At 45.1% G+C, this 14,757-nt stretch overlaps 1 protein-coding gene across 8 annotated transcripts in view; it reads right to left on the reverse strand.

Annotated features, from left to right (window-relative positions):
- The window catches only part of RASGEF1B (RasGEF domain family member 1B), a 143,725-nt gene that overhangs the window by 14,517 nt on the left and 114,451 nt on the right, over window positions 1-14,757 (reverse strand). For 5 of the 8 annotated variants that reach the window (XM_005012766.6, XM_072037552.1, XM_021267702.4 and 2 more), the window contains 3 exons: window positions 3,121-3,303; window positions 1,627-1,749; window positions 618-755 (listed from right to left, as the gene is read on the reverse strand). In XM_005012766.6, coding sequence (XP_005012823.5) covers window positions 618-755; window positions 1,627-1,749; window positions 3,121-3,303 — 444 coding nt within the window. Of the gene's footprint in view, window positions 1-617; window positions 756-1,626; window positions 1,750-3,120; window positions 3,304-10,555; window positions 11,100-12,650; window positions 13,489-13,522; window positions 14,752-14,757 lie in introns of those variants that run through there. The other 3 variants (XM_005012763.6, XM_005012762.6, XM_005012767.6) reach the window with 3 other exon arrangements.

Genomic DNA, 14,757 nt, shown 5'->3' on the forward strand with positions numbered 1-14,757 from the left:
AAACTTTACTTGCACCTGAGAACTGGCACTTAGAACAAGACCATTCCTCCTGATTTCCTCATGTGCTGCTTTCAGAGGAAGGAATCCAACAGACTTTCTTTGAGTCCAAGTCCAATACTTAAAGCACAAGACGATTCTTCCTGATGATTTTATTTTCAAAACTTTTTCCCAAACCTGCTATATCTCTTCCACTGACATAAACATCAGAAGCCCTACTCTAACAAATCTTATTCACACAAATCAAACAAATTACCAGGGGATTTCTCAGATATGCAAGGCTTCCCAGTGTCTTTACCAGCTTCTTCCAAGCAAAACCATTAAGAACAAAAAACAAGCCAAGTTGTGCTTGGCTGCACAACACGCAATTATTTCATGATTTCAGAGATGGGGTGAACTCTGTCTGTGCTTTGGAGAGGATCTTTTCATGCTTCAAGGTTTCTTTCTAGGCCTACATACCAGGCAGAACTTTTTGTCTTCAATAAGTGTCCTTAAGAACTGCCCTAATAAGTTGGTTTGATTGCCCAGAGCCCTATCATATCATTAACAACACCACCTATGCAATATTTAAGTATTAAAGAACTGCCTTTTTATCCAGTAACTGTGCTCAGACAACTCACCTCGTCACCACTGGCTATTCTCTGCGCCAGCTCCTTTAAGTTTCTCATCATTCTTTCATCTCGAAAATCATAAGGAAACGTCTCTGTCCATTCAGTCAACAGCTGCAGGATTTTGGGTGCAATTTTTCGTATCCGGTTCTATTGAAAATGGAAAGGAGGAGCATTACACGGAAGAGCAATACAGCACACAGCTAACCCAAAGGAAATATAATCCCTTTCTGTAGGATACCACAGAGTATAAGGGTATGAAGCTCAGTTAATTTTTTAAGCATAACTTAAATCTGCATTGGATTACAGGCCAGAGCCAATTGGCTTAACTGGGATGGAAATTAGGTCCCAGGTAAGTGGAAGACCTTAGGAAAAAGAAAAAAAAAAATCTATATATCCATATATGTAGATGTTTTGCCTTCATTATCAGGAGTGTCACAGTGCAAGACTGTTTCTGTAATTAGTGTTTCTGTAATTTATGGCCAACTATCCAAGGGTTAAGCTTCAGTTACCACTTACACATGCACAATACCTTAGAGTGAGAAAATGGTGTAATGATTCACATTTGTTAATTTAATTTGTGTTATATTCTCCTGGGGAGGAGGTACCATGCAAACATCCACATCCTGCTTCCTTTCACTCTAGGCACTACACAAACACTGACAAAATGCATTCCCTTGTAAGTGGACAGCAAGCTAAGCCACGCCAGCAAGACTGAAGCAAGACAGTAGCTTAAGCACGTGAGACGTGTCAGTGCAATTGCCATTCACGTGCTTAATTCATTGTTATGTCTTTCCAACTTTTTGGCTCTATATGTTAAGGCTTTTGGAATGCTGAAACAAAAGCCATCACTGCAGGATATGTCATTAATAGCCATTGCTTTTATTTCTGTCCCTTGCAGTGGTAAATTGAACAGTGCAGCAGCAGCATCAGTCCTCAGGCAGGATGGGCCAACCAGCGTGAAGATTTCCCACAAATGTCAGTGACTAAAAGGTCAGATTCTCAGAGTGAGGGATATTACCTTGTCCAGGCCAGGCTCACTTAGTCTCTGCTGCTCAATGCACAGATGGCAAACTTTGGCCATGAGCTCGTAGGGATGCATGAAGAGGCGTGAACTGAGAAGGAAGGTGAATATGTACGTCCTCTGCAAACAAGAGGAAGACAGAGAAAGGGATAAATCACCACCATTTGGTATTTTCTCATTATTTGTTCCCGACAAATCAGTTCCTAATACTTTAGTATCTGCAAATCAGAACTGTGCATGTGGCTGTGCCAAGTGCTATTACTACAGCAGTAAGCATTTAATTGAACACTTGTCATTGCTCCAGACTCAGCATTGTACCATCATGCTTGAGCCAAATTAGGCAAGATTAGACCAAAACAAGACAGGGCTGGGCTGGTTTAGCTCTTGTTTTGTACGCGGTGTTCTTACAAGCCTAGTACCTGAAATTACACTGAATAAAATTTCAGCTCATCTCCCTTGCTCTGCAGTACACCTCTGTGAGAACCAGTACCTGATGGCACAACTCTTCCTAGCCCAACAGTGTAAAAAAAATCATACTGCAAGTCCAAGCTATGTAGAGTACCAACACACATCTTGCATGCTTCCATATTTCTCTGGTTTAAACAAACAGTCCTCAGGCAGTGAACAAAAAATAAGTCAGTTAAGCAGGCTGTCCAACTTTCCCAACTTCACCACACAGACCATCTCTACCGTGCTGTATGTGCCTGTTTTGACTTCAGTATACCATGCACCATCACCTCATGCTCCCTTTAAGAAGGAAGACCCAGATTAGGTTCAACTCTTGGAATTGTAAATGCACCTATGACATCAACAAAAGCTGAATACAAGCAGATTTATGTCCTCAGCCAGAGTCTTTCAACAAAAAGTGATGTAGTTTGTCCCTTAGCCGTTCCCTTTCCCAGATCTTCTGGTATCATTCTTCTTTTCTAAATGATATATAAAATATCTCAATGCACAGATGCATCTGGACAGGACAAAAATTCTCAAATGAGAAATGCCCTATTCTCCTGTCCAATTGCTGCTGATTCCAAACAATGTGGTACTAGTTTGACATTTCAGTTGATAATTGCAAAATATGTGTGGGCCTGAGACGCATGGGACACATGCATTAAGTACTGTTTATTCTTAAACTAAACACATTGATCAAGTCACGCTGGTTGTCCTTTCTCCTCAGCTTGCTGTCAAAAGATTTGACAGATTTTTAAGGGTCAGTGGTACATACAATCCATTGAACAGTAAGCCACGCTAGGTATTTTCTTTATAAATGAGTCACAAGGGTTGCGCTCCGTAACAGCAGTAATAGAGGATTAGATTTCCAATGTCAGGTGAGTTCCTGCATGCTGAACTCACTCGAAGCATGTTTACCAGCCAGCTGAACCCATTCCTTAGCAATTTCATGTGACGCATTCTGCTTTTGCTGTGTGCCTGAAAGCTTCCCTTCCTCAGATACATCAGGCCTAGCCACACAGCTCGCTGGGTGCACATACTTACATCAGGATAGTAATCCACGTTGGGTACTAAGTGCTGGATCAGAGCTTCCAGAGACCCCGACAAGAGGTTGTTGTCATGGTAATAGAGGCCTCCACAGCTGTCTTCTTTGGACTGATAGAGATTCCTGTTGTAGCCGCTGCTGTCAAACATCGCTGCAAAGGGAGGTGTCTGCGGCATCCTTTCCTGAGGAGACACATGTACAGAAGAGATATGAATTTATTATCAGGAGGTGTGACACAAAAGGCATTCTACACACAAGATGGCTTTGCACTAGGAAAAACAAACAAACAAGCAAACCAATATTACTCCCTGGGTCACTGGCACAGAGTAATAAGGATTGCATTGCCTTGCAGCCTGTGCAATAGTCCACTGAAGGCTCTCATCACTGCCTATCACAATTGCCAGGCTCTTCTTTTGTATCTTGGCATTTCTTTATTAAGTTACAGATAAGAGGTCGAGGTTAGGAGTGAGAAGGAACATTCAAGATTCTTGTCAGAGGTTTTGGGAAAGCAAACTTCCACTGAACACTTCTGGGCACATGGTATAACGTTCTTCGACAGCTTTGGGCAACCCCGACAGCAGAGCCACGAGAGCAGCACGCTGATGTGGCAGCACGTTCAGGCTGTCGGGGGCAGGCAGAGCCCAACAGAGGGACAGCATGAAGGGAAACCCTGAAAAAAGGTGGTGCATGAGGACAGTCTCCTTATGTGACATGACTGCCACATTCTTCTAACTTCACTCTGATAAATCAGCGCTTGGTTTTCCCTTTAACACTGTGACAGGTGTGATCCAGGCTAACACCAGATGCTTTGGAGCATCTACCTCCACCTCCACTCCACAGAAATTTGGAAGGATATGCCCACATACAGCTTATAAGTGTTGTCCAAGTTTACCTGTGTTTTCAAAGATGCAAGCAGAGTCAGAGCTCTGTTAACCTTCCTCAAAATTTAATAAGAAGGTGAGAAATCCAGCCCTCTGCTTTCCAGCTTCAGTCTCCTAAGGAAAAATGAATGAATTCCTCACCAGTCTGCATCTCAGGGTCTGCAGAACGAAAATGCCTTACTGGGGAAAACGATAAGCCTGTGCTGTGGGCTGTTCAGCCATCCACGGTGGTGGGTGGGCGGCAAGGAGGATGGGACCACCCACGAGCAGTTTTGGTGACGCAGCATGCGAAAGGGCAGAAAGATAAAATCACTGTGATTACTCGCCGGCTGGTTTTACTCTCCTTTCCTCTCCTCCCCTGCCTTCTGCTAGCAGCCGGTCTCGTCGGTGTAAGCAACCTGGGTTTTTACAGCCTTGACTGCAAGCCAAGTTTATGCCCACCTTCTAAACCACAAATATGGGCAGTTTTCAGCTCTACTACAGTAGCTACTGTGTGCTGAGTGCTAATGGCCCAGTCGTATTTGCGGAGTAGACGCAGCAAATGCAAAACCCTACCGTGCACAGCTTCCACTCTTCTCCACAGCTACGAGGCATGGGAGGCAAAATTGTGAAGGTAATTTCTACAGGCTGCCGCGCTTGTGTGCTGATGGAGCATGTGCCTGAAAAGAGCTGTAATGCCTCTGAGCCATCATTGTAAGTGCAGATGCTGTTGCTTTTCTCTCCATTGTATCAAATCCTATTTGTGGAAAAGGTTCTTTAGAGCCCCAGACCTCGCCGAACACCAGTCTGCAAAGGCACCCGGTTTTGAGAACAACTAGCAATGTGACAGCCCGGAGATAAGTAGCACGCTGCCATCTGTGTGCTCTGCAGCTCGCAACAAAGCACTTTTCAGAGGGAGCTGGGTAGAGATGAGAAGCTATTAAGTTATTAGCTAGATTCCTAGGGACCTAAAGCACCGCGCACAGAGCCAAAGCCTCCCTGCTTCTGGCAGCACGTCTGGACAATGGAGGCATTCAAACCAGCACAAGACTGAGGGATTCAGTAAGTAAACAATAAGGGAAAGCCAAACTCCAGTGCTCTGATGGAGAGGGACAGGGAACAGAGCCTCCTGGCCTACATGACCTGCGCTAATCCTGCTTCGCAAGAAGCCAACTGATATTTGCATCAAAAAGGGACAAAGCGAGGAGTCTCCGTGTCTGAAAAGTCACATTAGTCGCTCTGTGCAGCTGTTCACCCAGGGATACAATTCCGGCCAGCCTGACAAACTGGGGAGAGGAGAGGAATAAAGTAAGTACAAGCGCTGCAGCACAAGGTGCAGGCCTGACCTGAACGAGGCTCCTGCACAAGAGACACCAGGCAGGTACGATGCAGCCCGACTGCTGCCACCCGCTGCAATGATAAAGCTTTCTGTGGCTTTATCTGAACTCTACAGTCCGCTCGTGTTGGAAAATGTCCTGCTTGTACCATGGCGTAGAAGTTGTTTCAGCTACCATGGCGATGCTTCATAGCCAAAAGAGAAGCAGTAACGGAGAGGGTGCAAACTGCCACCCACCCAGCAAGCATTTGTAACCCTGCGGCTGTAAGGTAATGCTCCACACGGAAAGAAACACTGGTTTGGTTCTGCAACACCACTTGGCATCGATTTTGGTGCTGTAAAAAGCACTACGTGAGGAGCTGGTTTTGATCCAGGCCTCGCATTAACCAAATCAGCCCCATTCAGTGTGAGACTGGAATCTGCAGAGGTTTTACCCCATCTGACCAGCAAACGCTTGTGATCTCACACAACCAGCAGCACCCCAGAGCAGTTAGGTACTATCTGATTTCATCAAAGGCTGAGGTGATGCAGCATTTGGGGAAAAGCCCCCGCTTCCATCAAAGCACTAACGTCTGGCATGGTAAGAACTGGAACAGGTGTGAGTCACAGAAAGGTTTTCTCCAACTCATTTTACACAGGCATGGTGTGTAATACTACCCTTTAAAATATGTGATTTTTTTTTTTTTTTTTTTTTCAGAAAGTCAGCAGGCAGTGCTTAACTCTAATAACTCCCAAAGGGAGAGACCTTTTAGAAACTTCCAGTCCCCTAGCTCTTAGTACAATTAGTCCCAGAATCACGCAGATCCTTTTTCGGATGGATCTAAATTTGCGACACAGTCTCCTGGTGTCTGAATCAAGAGGAAACACAAAAATATCCTTAGGTCATTTCTAGATGTCCTGATTCATAACAATGAAATAAAACTCCACAAAGACTGCCCCTGAAAAGTACATGTTGTTTGCTGTTTGCTGTCTATTTCTGGAAGCCACTTGACAGAGATGGTTTGGTCCTGCTTCAGCGAGATGCCACGCCGTACTAGGGAAGAGATGTCCTGTGCGCCCCGAGTTCAGGCATGGCAGATTTCATTCCTAAGCGAACAAGACAGAGGGCACGTTCTCTGTGCAGCGAAAAGGGATGATATCAAAGTGTGACAGAGATAAATATAGCACAGCCAACAGGATGATTCATATAACACGTGTGCTTTTCCACCAGGGTTCCTCAAGTACCCTGACCCTTTTGCTCTATTTCACGTGGAGCTGGAGACAGAAAGCAGCACGCTTTGTTCTAATTAGCTCAGGAGCTAAATACATAACGCCAACCCTGCCTTCAGAATAACCCGAGTGGAAGTGAAATGCCAGGCACAGGGCAGAATCTGGCCCACAAAGTCTTGGTGTACAGAGCAGATTAGGACCTGAAAATATTGATAAGCCACCACAATACATCTGACAGGCTGGAACTAGAAAAACAGACAGAAAAGATGACTCTAGTGAAAAACATCCCAAGTTAAAATTGGAACTTTTAACCTGGGTTTTGGAAACATTTGGCTATTTCTAACATGCAAAACGTTTGTTTATTTTTGTATTTATTTTAATTCTAACTTGATCTGACTTGAAGGAATGAGCACTGAAATAATTTCCTGGCTCTAGAAGTGATGCTTTCCTGTAACAGATACAAGTTCGTAACTCCGCATTGTGGAAAGACAAATAAAACTTGTTTCTGCATTTGGTATCATCAGGGAGAATGTGAGATCCTGGACATTAAGGTCCCATAACTCTGACTTCAAATAGCACGCTCACAGAAAAGAAGCCTCAACAGTCCTCACAAGAGCTGTGTAAATAAAATGTCAGAACCGAAGGCGACACGCTCAAAACCCCACTGTTTCCTGGGGTTTCCTTGCCAAGATCCAGTCTGGCAGAACTAAAGGAATCAGGACAAAGCTTCCAGCCTGCCAAGTGCTCATCCAAACCTCTATGTTCAGTGACAGAAAAAAAATCAGTTTTCTACTAGCAGCAGAGGAAGATTGTATTAGTTAGTTTTCTTTTTGTGTACATTAAAGAGCCTAACAGGGGTATAAACCAAAACAAACAATGTGGGTAATGTGCATCCTTCAAGGGGGCACCCACAGAGAGGTTCAGTACTAACCCTGAAAGCTGCCTTTAAAGCCACCGCCAAACATCTCCAGCTCTTCTCTTAGTTCAGGTATCTCCCACACCACATGGGAGCGGTCACCGAATTTGTACCAGTCCGAAAGCACACCTCCTCACCCAGGATGCCGACCTCAAATGTGCAATTACATCCCCACAGAGCTGCTTCACCACACACGTCAGAAACCCCAAACCGCATTTACAGAAGGATTGCACTCCCCAGTGTGTTCTCGATGGAGGCCGTTATAAAGCTGGGGCATGGCAAAACAGAGGAGTGCTGGGACGACGAATCTTAACAGTTTGCACTAAAATGGGAAAACAGGAGCAAGTTAGGATGCGCTTCCCTGAAAACCCACAGAAAGGAAGTAAGGACGAGGTGCTTCGCTGCAACATCCAGCCTTATCTTAACTATTTCTCAGTGTCTGTGAAAAGCGTAGAGCATTTTATACAACAATCCAGGCTACCCAGAACAAAAGCATACCAGACTCAGAGGCCACCCTTTGCATTCCACACAACTTGGGCGTGTTTGCTTTGTTTACAAAGCATCTGGTTTTTGCACTGAAACGTAAAGTGAAATTCTACAGCTCATGCTATTACCAAGATAAGAAATCTGAAAACTCCCAGACCAGTGCTTCATACGCTTTACGGAAACAATCACTGAAGGATCCTAGCTCAAGTTTTGTTTCTTGCAGTTCTTCCCTGATGTATTTGTTTGCCTACACCGACAGTGTGACTTTAGCACCAACTTTGACTTACCCTTCCTCACCTATATACTGTCCTCGCCAGAAAATACTTGAGAAATATTTCTTGTAAGAGGCAGGGAACTGTAAATGGTATTTTGTACTCACAGAGTAGGTGGAGAGGCAAGCGACATATCTTTTCCTGGATGAAATCAAGAGCAAGGTAAGAGGAACTAAGGAGGAATTCACCACAGAGTAACATGAGGGCTGAAACTATCTGGAAGTGACCCTGCTGGACAGTGACATAACAGCAGAAATATATTTTACATCCAGAAGAGAACAGTGAGTGCATCGTAGCCTCTGGCAGGGCAAGCAAAGATCTCTGGCAGGCAAAACAAAGTAAGTGAGCCTTGAGCCACCTCTTCATTTTCACTGAAATCAGAGGATGAACAATTCTGTAAAGTTCTCAAGAAATTACGCAGGCAAGAATAGGCTGTAAAAGAAAAATGCCAGGACGCAAAGAACAGAGCAGGAAGTGAATTTCAATGAAAGGCTTTTTCCTCCCAAACGCGGAAAGGAACTCCTCTTTCTTCATTCTTGGTAAAAATAGATCTAGCTGATGATGTGGGAAGGGTCAGATGCACTACTGCTGACTGATCACCCACGTATGAGAACTTTGGCACAGTAATTAGGCAGGTCCTGAGTAATTCGAAACTAAAGCCCTAGGATACCGAACTAACTGCAAGCGTGATGGACATGCACGCGCTTGTGTGTACATTTGGGAGCATTAAGAAAAGCGCAGGGCGTTACTGAGCGTGCTTTGAATTTCTCAGAATCTGCAAGGGTAGAAAAAAAGGGAAGATAAAGAAGCTCCTCGTGATGCTGATATGCTCTAACTCCTTGCCTGAAGAACCAAGCCCCCCTTCTACCCTTTCCCCACGCTCTTCTTCCTTGAGGCAGGGAACTCAACATGCATCCAGCAGCGCTGAGGGTGGCTGTGCAGGCAGGCAGACTGCAGCATGGCACAAATCCCAGGTGCAGGAAAATCACATAGGCCAAGGGAGAAAACAGGACATATGTTCCTCCAGACCAAAACAAATCAAGCTGTCTGTATTGCTGGACTCTCAGATGCAGCAGCCTTTAAACACAGAACATGAGAACAAGACCGCACATAGAGTGTATTATGAGCTTTCTCAACACACTTGTTATCTGATCATGATGGCAATGCAGCTGAGATTTTTATCTGTAGGTTAAAACTGAAAATGACGCTTAATCTTCAAAAAGGCAGACATTATGTGAACTGTATACCATCACTGACTGAAAAATCTTTTAGCAAGTTTTTTTTTTTCCCCTAGTGGTCAACATCAGGATGACGTCCCTTTAACATTTTTATTCAATTCCTGTTCAAGATAGGGCTTGTTCTCCCATTACTGTTTCTTTCAACTTGTAAATCTCTTTGACAATTCCACATCGTATTTTTTCCCATGTCAGAGGAAAGGTTTAAAACATGAGCCAAGTACGTATCTGTTATCAGTGACATGATGGATTTGCACAGCAGTAATTATATGTCACAAGCCTCCAAAGATCCTAGAGAAGTTCAGTCCACCGCACGCTCCATAGCGATTCCTGTAAACCTCGACTGATTTATGGAATGAATTACATGGCAAAGCATGCACAAAGGCCTCAGACCAGCCAAAGCATGCAATGAAATACCACCCATCTTTAACAGCAGACAACACACCAAGCTATCTTTCCTACCAAAATTTATGAGCAGACAGCTGGACCGAAAGCCAGGAAAGTTCAATGCACAACCAGTACTGGGATCACGTTAAGAACCTACTATTTTTTTTTTTTTTAGTATCTCCTAGGATGTATTTCACGTAGATAAAAATAATAAATGGACCTTTTCCATTTGTTATATAATATAGATGCATATAAGTTATATATTTATCCATATATATATTATAAATCCAATAATGCCCAAGTGCTCCAAGCACTTTCTTTAAAACCAAACCAATACATAAGCTTGAGCATGATCTCCTCAGTCCAAAATGTTACATTTAATTCATGATCAAGAAAAACAGCATATTACTGGCTGCCCAACAGAGAGTGTTAAGAAATCAGCTGGAACTGCTGAGGGCAAAACTGAGAGCTTTGAAATAAGAGTACAAGCATATTTAACACACATGAGCACAATACTAAAGCCTCATGGTTTTTTATTTATTTATTTATTTATTTATTTTTAACTTGCTGAAGCAGGGTGAGGTTTTTAGAAATGCACAGCATTCTTCTGTACTTCTCAGGGTGCAAACAGAGGAGTTTTGCCATGTGCTCTGCTGGGAGCAGACAGCTCTTGAACTTTATAGTCCTAAAAGACAAAATGCTGTGGAAAAAAGAATATACTCATTAAACCCACCTCTGCACACAGTCAGCACACAGTCAGGGCTCCCCTCCAGCAGCACGGTGCAGCTCTCGAGGCCGGAGCAGCTCACCAGCCCAGCCTCCTGCGCACTGAGCTGCTCATCGATCAGCTGATGAACTCCTGCAGTCAGGAGTTTTAAGGCAAACCATCAGCAGCGATGATTTGCTTCAAAACATCACGTTTAAAACTCAAGTGATTCAGCAGGTGATTCACGGTGGCTCAGCTGTCCAGGAACGGGGAGCAGGGTGGGGTGGACAGCTGGGAGCTGAGATGTCATCTGTGCTATGCCATCCCCACCAGTGAATCAGAGCCCCGACTCTCTCTATCATTTCCGTACCACGCGTAACACCTCCCGTGGGCTTCAAACTTTGCCTGCTCCATTCTTCATACAAGCAAAGGAACAGAAAACTGATGCTGCCAACAGAGATGGGGGTGTTTTTCCCCATCTCAATGAGGCATCTCATTGAGCTGATCTCAATGAGGTATCAAATTCCCGCTAACCCTGGGGGACACGATCCATTTTATGTGACAGGGACACGAACCTCCATAATCCTAACCCACCTCAGGTCAATGAGGCCAAAAGACAGACTTTATCGGCACGCTTGGTGGCGACGAGTGGGTCCAAATAAGCACACAGGGACAACATGCTTCACAAACAACTGCTCACATCTGTGTCCACAGCCAACCAACAAAAGCATCATTTCAGTGCCCAGACCTGGCAGCTGAGAGTTGGGTCTGCTTCTGACTCTGCTACAAACTCCTCACGTGGCTTTAGTCAAGTCACTCGGTTTCTCATTACCGCATTCCTCTCCTCGACAGTACAAAGAGGGATTAGTGTGGGGTTACCTCCTTTCATTAAGTTCCAAGATCTTTTTTCAGAAGGGGCACAGAAGGTGTATCACGCAGTTTTAATGCCAGAAGCGCAGTACCGGCCTTGAGCGGGGAGCTCTCTTCTAATGGTTCCCCCCCTCCTCAACCTCATCAGAGCCAGACACCCTTTGAATTTAAAGCTGTAGCTCTTTGCAGACATCTGTGCTTGGTCTTCTGGTGAAACCCACAATACGCTTAAGAGAGCACCATTCCCTTTCATAATCGTAACAGCCAGCCAGGTTGTAATTTACAACAGCAGGCTGTAATATTGTTAAGTAACAGTCCTTATTTCAGTTTATTTAACTGGCCCTACCTAAAACCTCACCACACGTCACTTTTACATTTAGATAATGCAGAAAAAAAAATGCTGGTTTGAGGCAAGAGGTTCACATCACCTCTGGTTTTCCTTTTAGTAACAGCTTATGTTTCCATGAACAGCAGAAGTTTTACCAACAGTTACAAATATGCAGCTTGTTAAAATCAGCCTATATGAGAGTTCACAGAACCACAGAATCATCTAGGTTGGAAGAGACCTCCAGACAAACAGAAACCTGAACCTTTCAGTGTCCAGGTTGCAGATAAAGAGGGATGGACCTATTCTGGCCGTAAAGAGCAAACAGAGCTCTGTATGCGAGTCAGCAGTACTTGCCTGAGACCTCTTTGGCTGCATATCAGCAGTAGTTTCTCCAGCAGAGCTGGCTCTGAGGCACAGCAGACTCATAAAGCAGCTGGCTGCAGTCAGTTCGACCAGCTGCTTGGGAAAGCAAGGAGGAAAAGTACCCAGCCAAACTGACTGCAAAGACTTTCTGCCCTAGTGTAGGCAGGGCAGTAATAGGAATCCACCGGCACGCTGCATCTGCTGGTACCTGTCAGCCCTGGGGACCCCGCAGGGACCCCTGGGCTCTGCAACTGATGGGCCAAAGCCTCCTGGCCTTTGAAAGGCTTACACATACTAAGGCAACACACAAGAGGTATGGCATTCAGCGAACACACACCAGCTTGGGTTGTGAAAGGATCATCATAAACTCAGGGTAATAGCATCCCAATCTCTGCAGGGTGCTTAAGGGAGGGTCAAGTCACAGCGCTGATGGGCAGGTGCCGTCAGGTCAGCACGCTGCTCTCGTGCAGAAAGCGCCTGTCCTGCTACCCGTGAGAGCAATTATCTGCGAAAATCCCCCACTGCCCAACCTGACTCAAGCATATTTATCCTCTGTCTTACTGGTCGTGAAGCCAAATGCCTCGGTGTGCTGGCTGCTGCAGACTCACAGCTTCCCGGGCTCTTCTCTCCACTGGCGTGTGAGCTGGTATTTCTGGCCTTGTTTTCAGCTGTGACAAGACGTAAGCGGAATACCTGACCCCATGGGAGGGGCAGGTGACCTAGGGAACATTTTACTCTGGGGAGAAGATGTATTTTAATGAATCAAAAGCAAAGCAGTCAGAATACGCAGTCAGAATACGTGAATCTGAGTCATGCAGTGCTATTCTAGAGCTACCTGGGAAGACTGAGCTCTATTGTTTCCACGATCCTGCCCATTTTCTAATTAAAAAGGCAGGCATACCGAGTGCAATCCGCACACATTCCTCACTGTAGTGATTTAGCTTTTTTAATGCTACTATAATCGAGAAGAAATTAAGACTAGCTTTCAGCTGGAGGTAGAATCTTTGTCTCCTGTTTGTAAATGATGCCTTGTCCCTGCTGCGGCTGCAGGACGTGCTCTGGAACTTTTGTTGCAAGCTCATTTTGTAGTCAAGTGTTTATGAGATGATGTGGCTCAGCCCCACAAACCTATGCCAAGCAAAGGGCTCTTGTCAGTGCATGCAGAGTACACCTGCATACTGACCAACATTTTGAAAAAGATGCTTATGCAGGAACAGTCAGAAATCCTGTCTCTCCTTCACTGAAATGTGCCCACCCTATTCCAAGTGACACCTTTATTCCCTACTGCCCAACTGCATGCTGAGCAGCAAAAAAGTGGTCAAATGACTGTTTCAGCTCAGCATGTTTGCCTACTTTTCAAAGACAGAATTAGGTTTTGATTAAGGAACACTGTATAAAGACACAAGGAAATGAGTGGCTTGGATTATCTTTACCTCCAGAAGTCGAGGTTGTCTTCTCCAGACAGTGCTCCTTAAAACAAATCTCCTCTGACAGCTCCCCTGCTCAGGGCTGGAGCGTTGACACTAATCTCTCCAAATGGGTGAGAAGGATCACAGCTAATGAGAGGAGCTCCACAGACCGAACAGGGACACAGTGGCAAAGAACAACACACCCACGCCAAGAAAGAAGCGAGTACTACGAGCTCATCTGTTTCTCAGTCATTTCGTGGAACTCCCACCGCGATTTCTACGTGTAATGACGAACTAGCTCGTTCTCTGTTTCAACATCCCAGCACAAGCTGCATGCAGTCTTGAGTAGAAGAAAAAGTTTCTAAACGCTCTGATTTAGAAAGGAAAGCCCCAGAGTGCGAACCATGCAAGTCTTCTTATGCCTCCTCTCGTTGCGACACCTAGCGCTGGATACTCAGAAAAGCTTGGAGCCACGAAGCATCCGGGTTTGCAGCAGCTAGCCCTAGCTCTACATCTTTGGCCCCAAACATCGCTTAACCCTTTCACAGCTGATTATTTCTGAGGCACTTGAGAGTACCAGTTCTACTAAGTTTTAGCCATTTAGCTTTGTAGCACCTTCTCCAAGGGGAACATCAACACCGAAGTAGTCAGGTAATAAAAGGTAGGCAGGAAGATCCACCTACATAATAGTGTCAGCTCAAGTGGGTGTCGTAACACCAGACCCTTATAGCCATGTAGTATAAACTGGCAATGTGATCCACACACAGCCTCTTCCTATCTTTGCCCCAGTCAAACCAACTTTTTTTATTTTTTTTTTAAACTATCCATGCTTACGAAAATCAACTCCCTCATTTTCAGCTTTTCCACTTCACACTCCTTTCTGATGGGACTCCAGCCTAAAACTGTTGTTCCCATCGCGGTGTGCCAGCAGCTCGCTCACCACACCAGGAACAGGTACCAGGCACCTTCCTCACTGCACTGCCCGAGGGCTGCCCGGGTAGCTCATCAAACTACAGCACAGGTAACAACGCACTGTGCCGCCCCCAGAGCGCCCAGGAGAAGGAGACCATTGAGAACCGAAACAAACAGGGATCTGTTGTGCTGGACAAAAAGCATTTTCATCAGCTACTACTGTGATCTTAACCCCCGAGAGACCGGTACTTTCTTTTTCTCTTTTACAAGGAGTTAAGCAAACCTACAATAGCCTGTTTCAGTCCTGCCTGTTTAAAGCAGCGATGCCCCCATCACTGACCCAAAAA

This window comes from Anas platyrhynchos, chromosome 4, assembly GCF_047663525.1.
Source record: "Anas platyrhynchos isolate ZD024472 breed Pekin duck chromosome 4, IASCAAS_PekinDuck_T2T, whole genome shotgun sequence".
Taxonomy (NCBI): domain Eukaryota; kingdom Metazoa; phylum Chordata; class Aves; order Anseriformes; family Anatidae; genus Anas; species Anas platyrhynchos.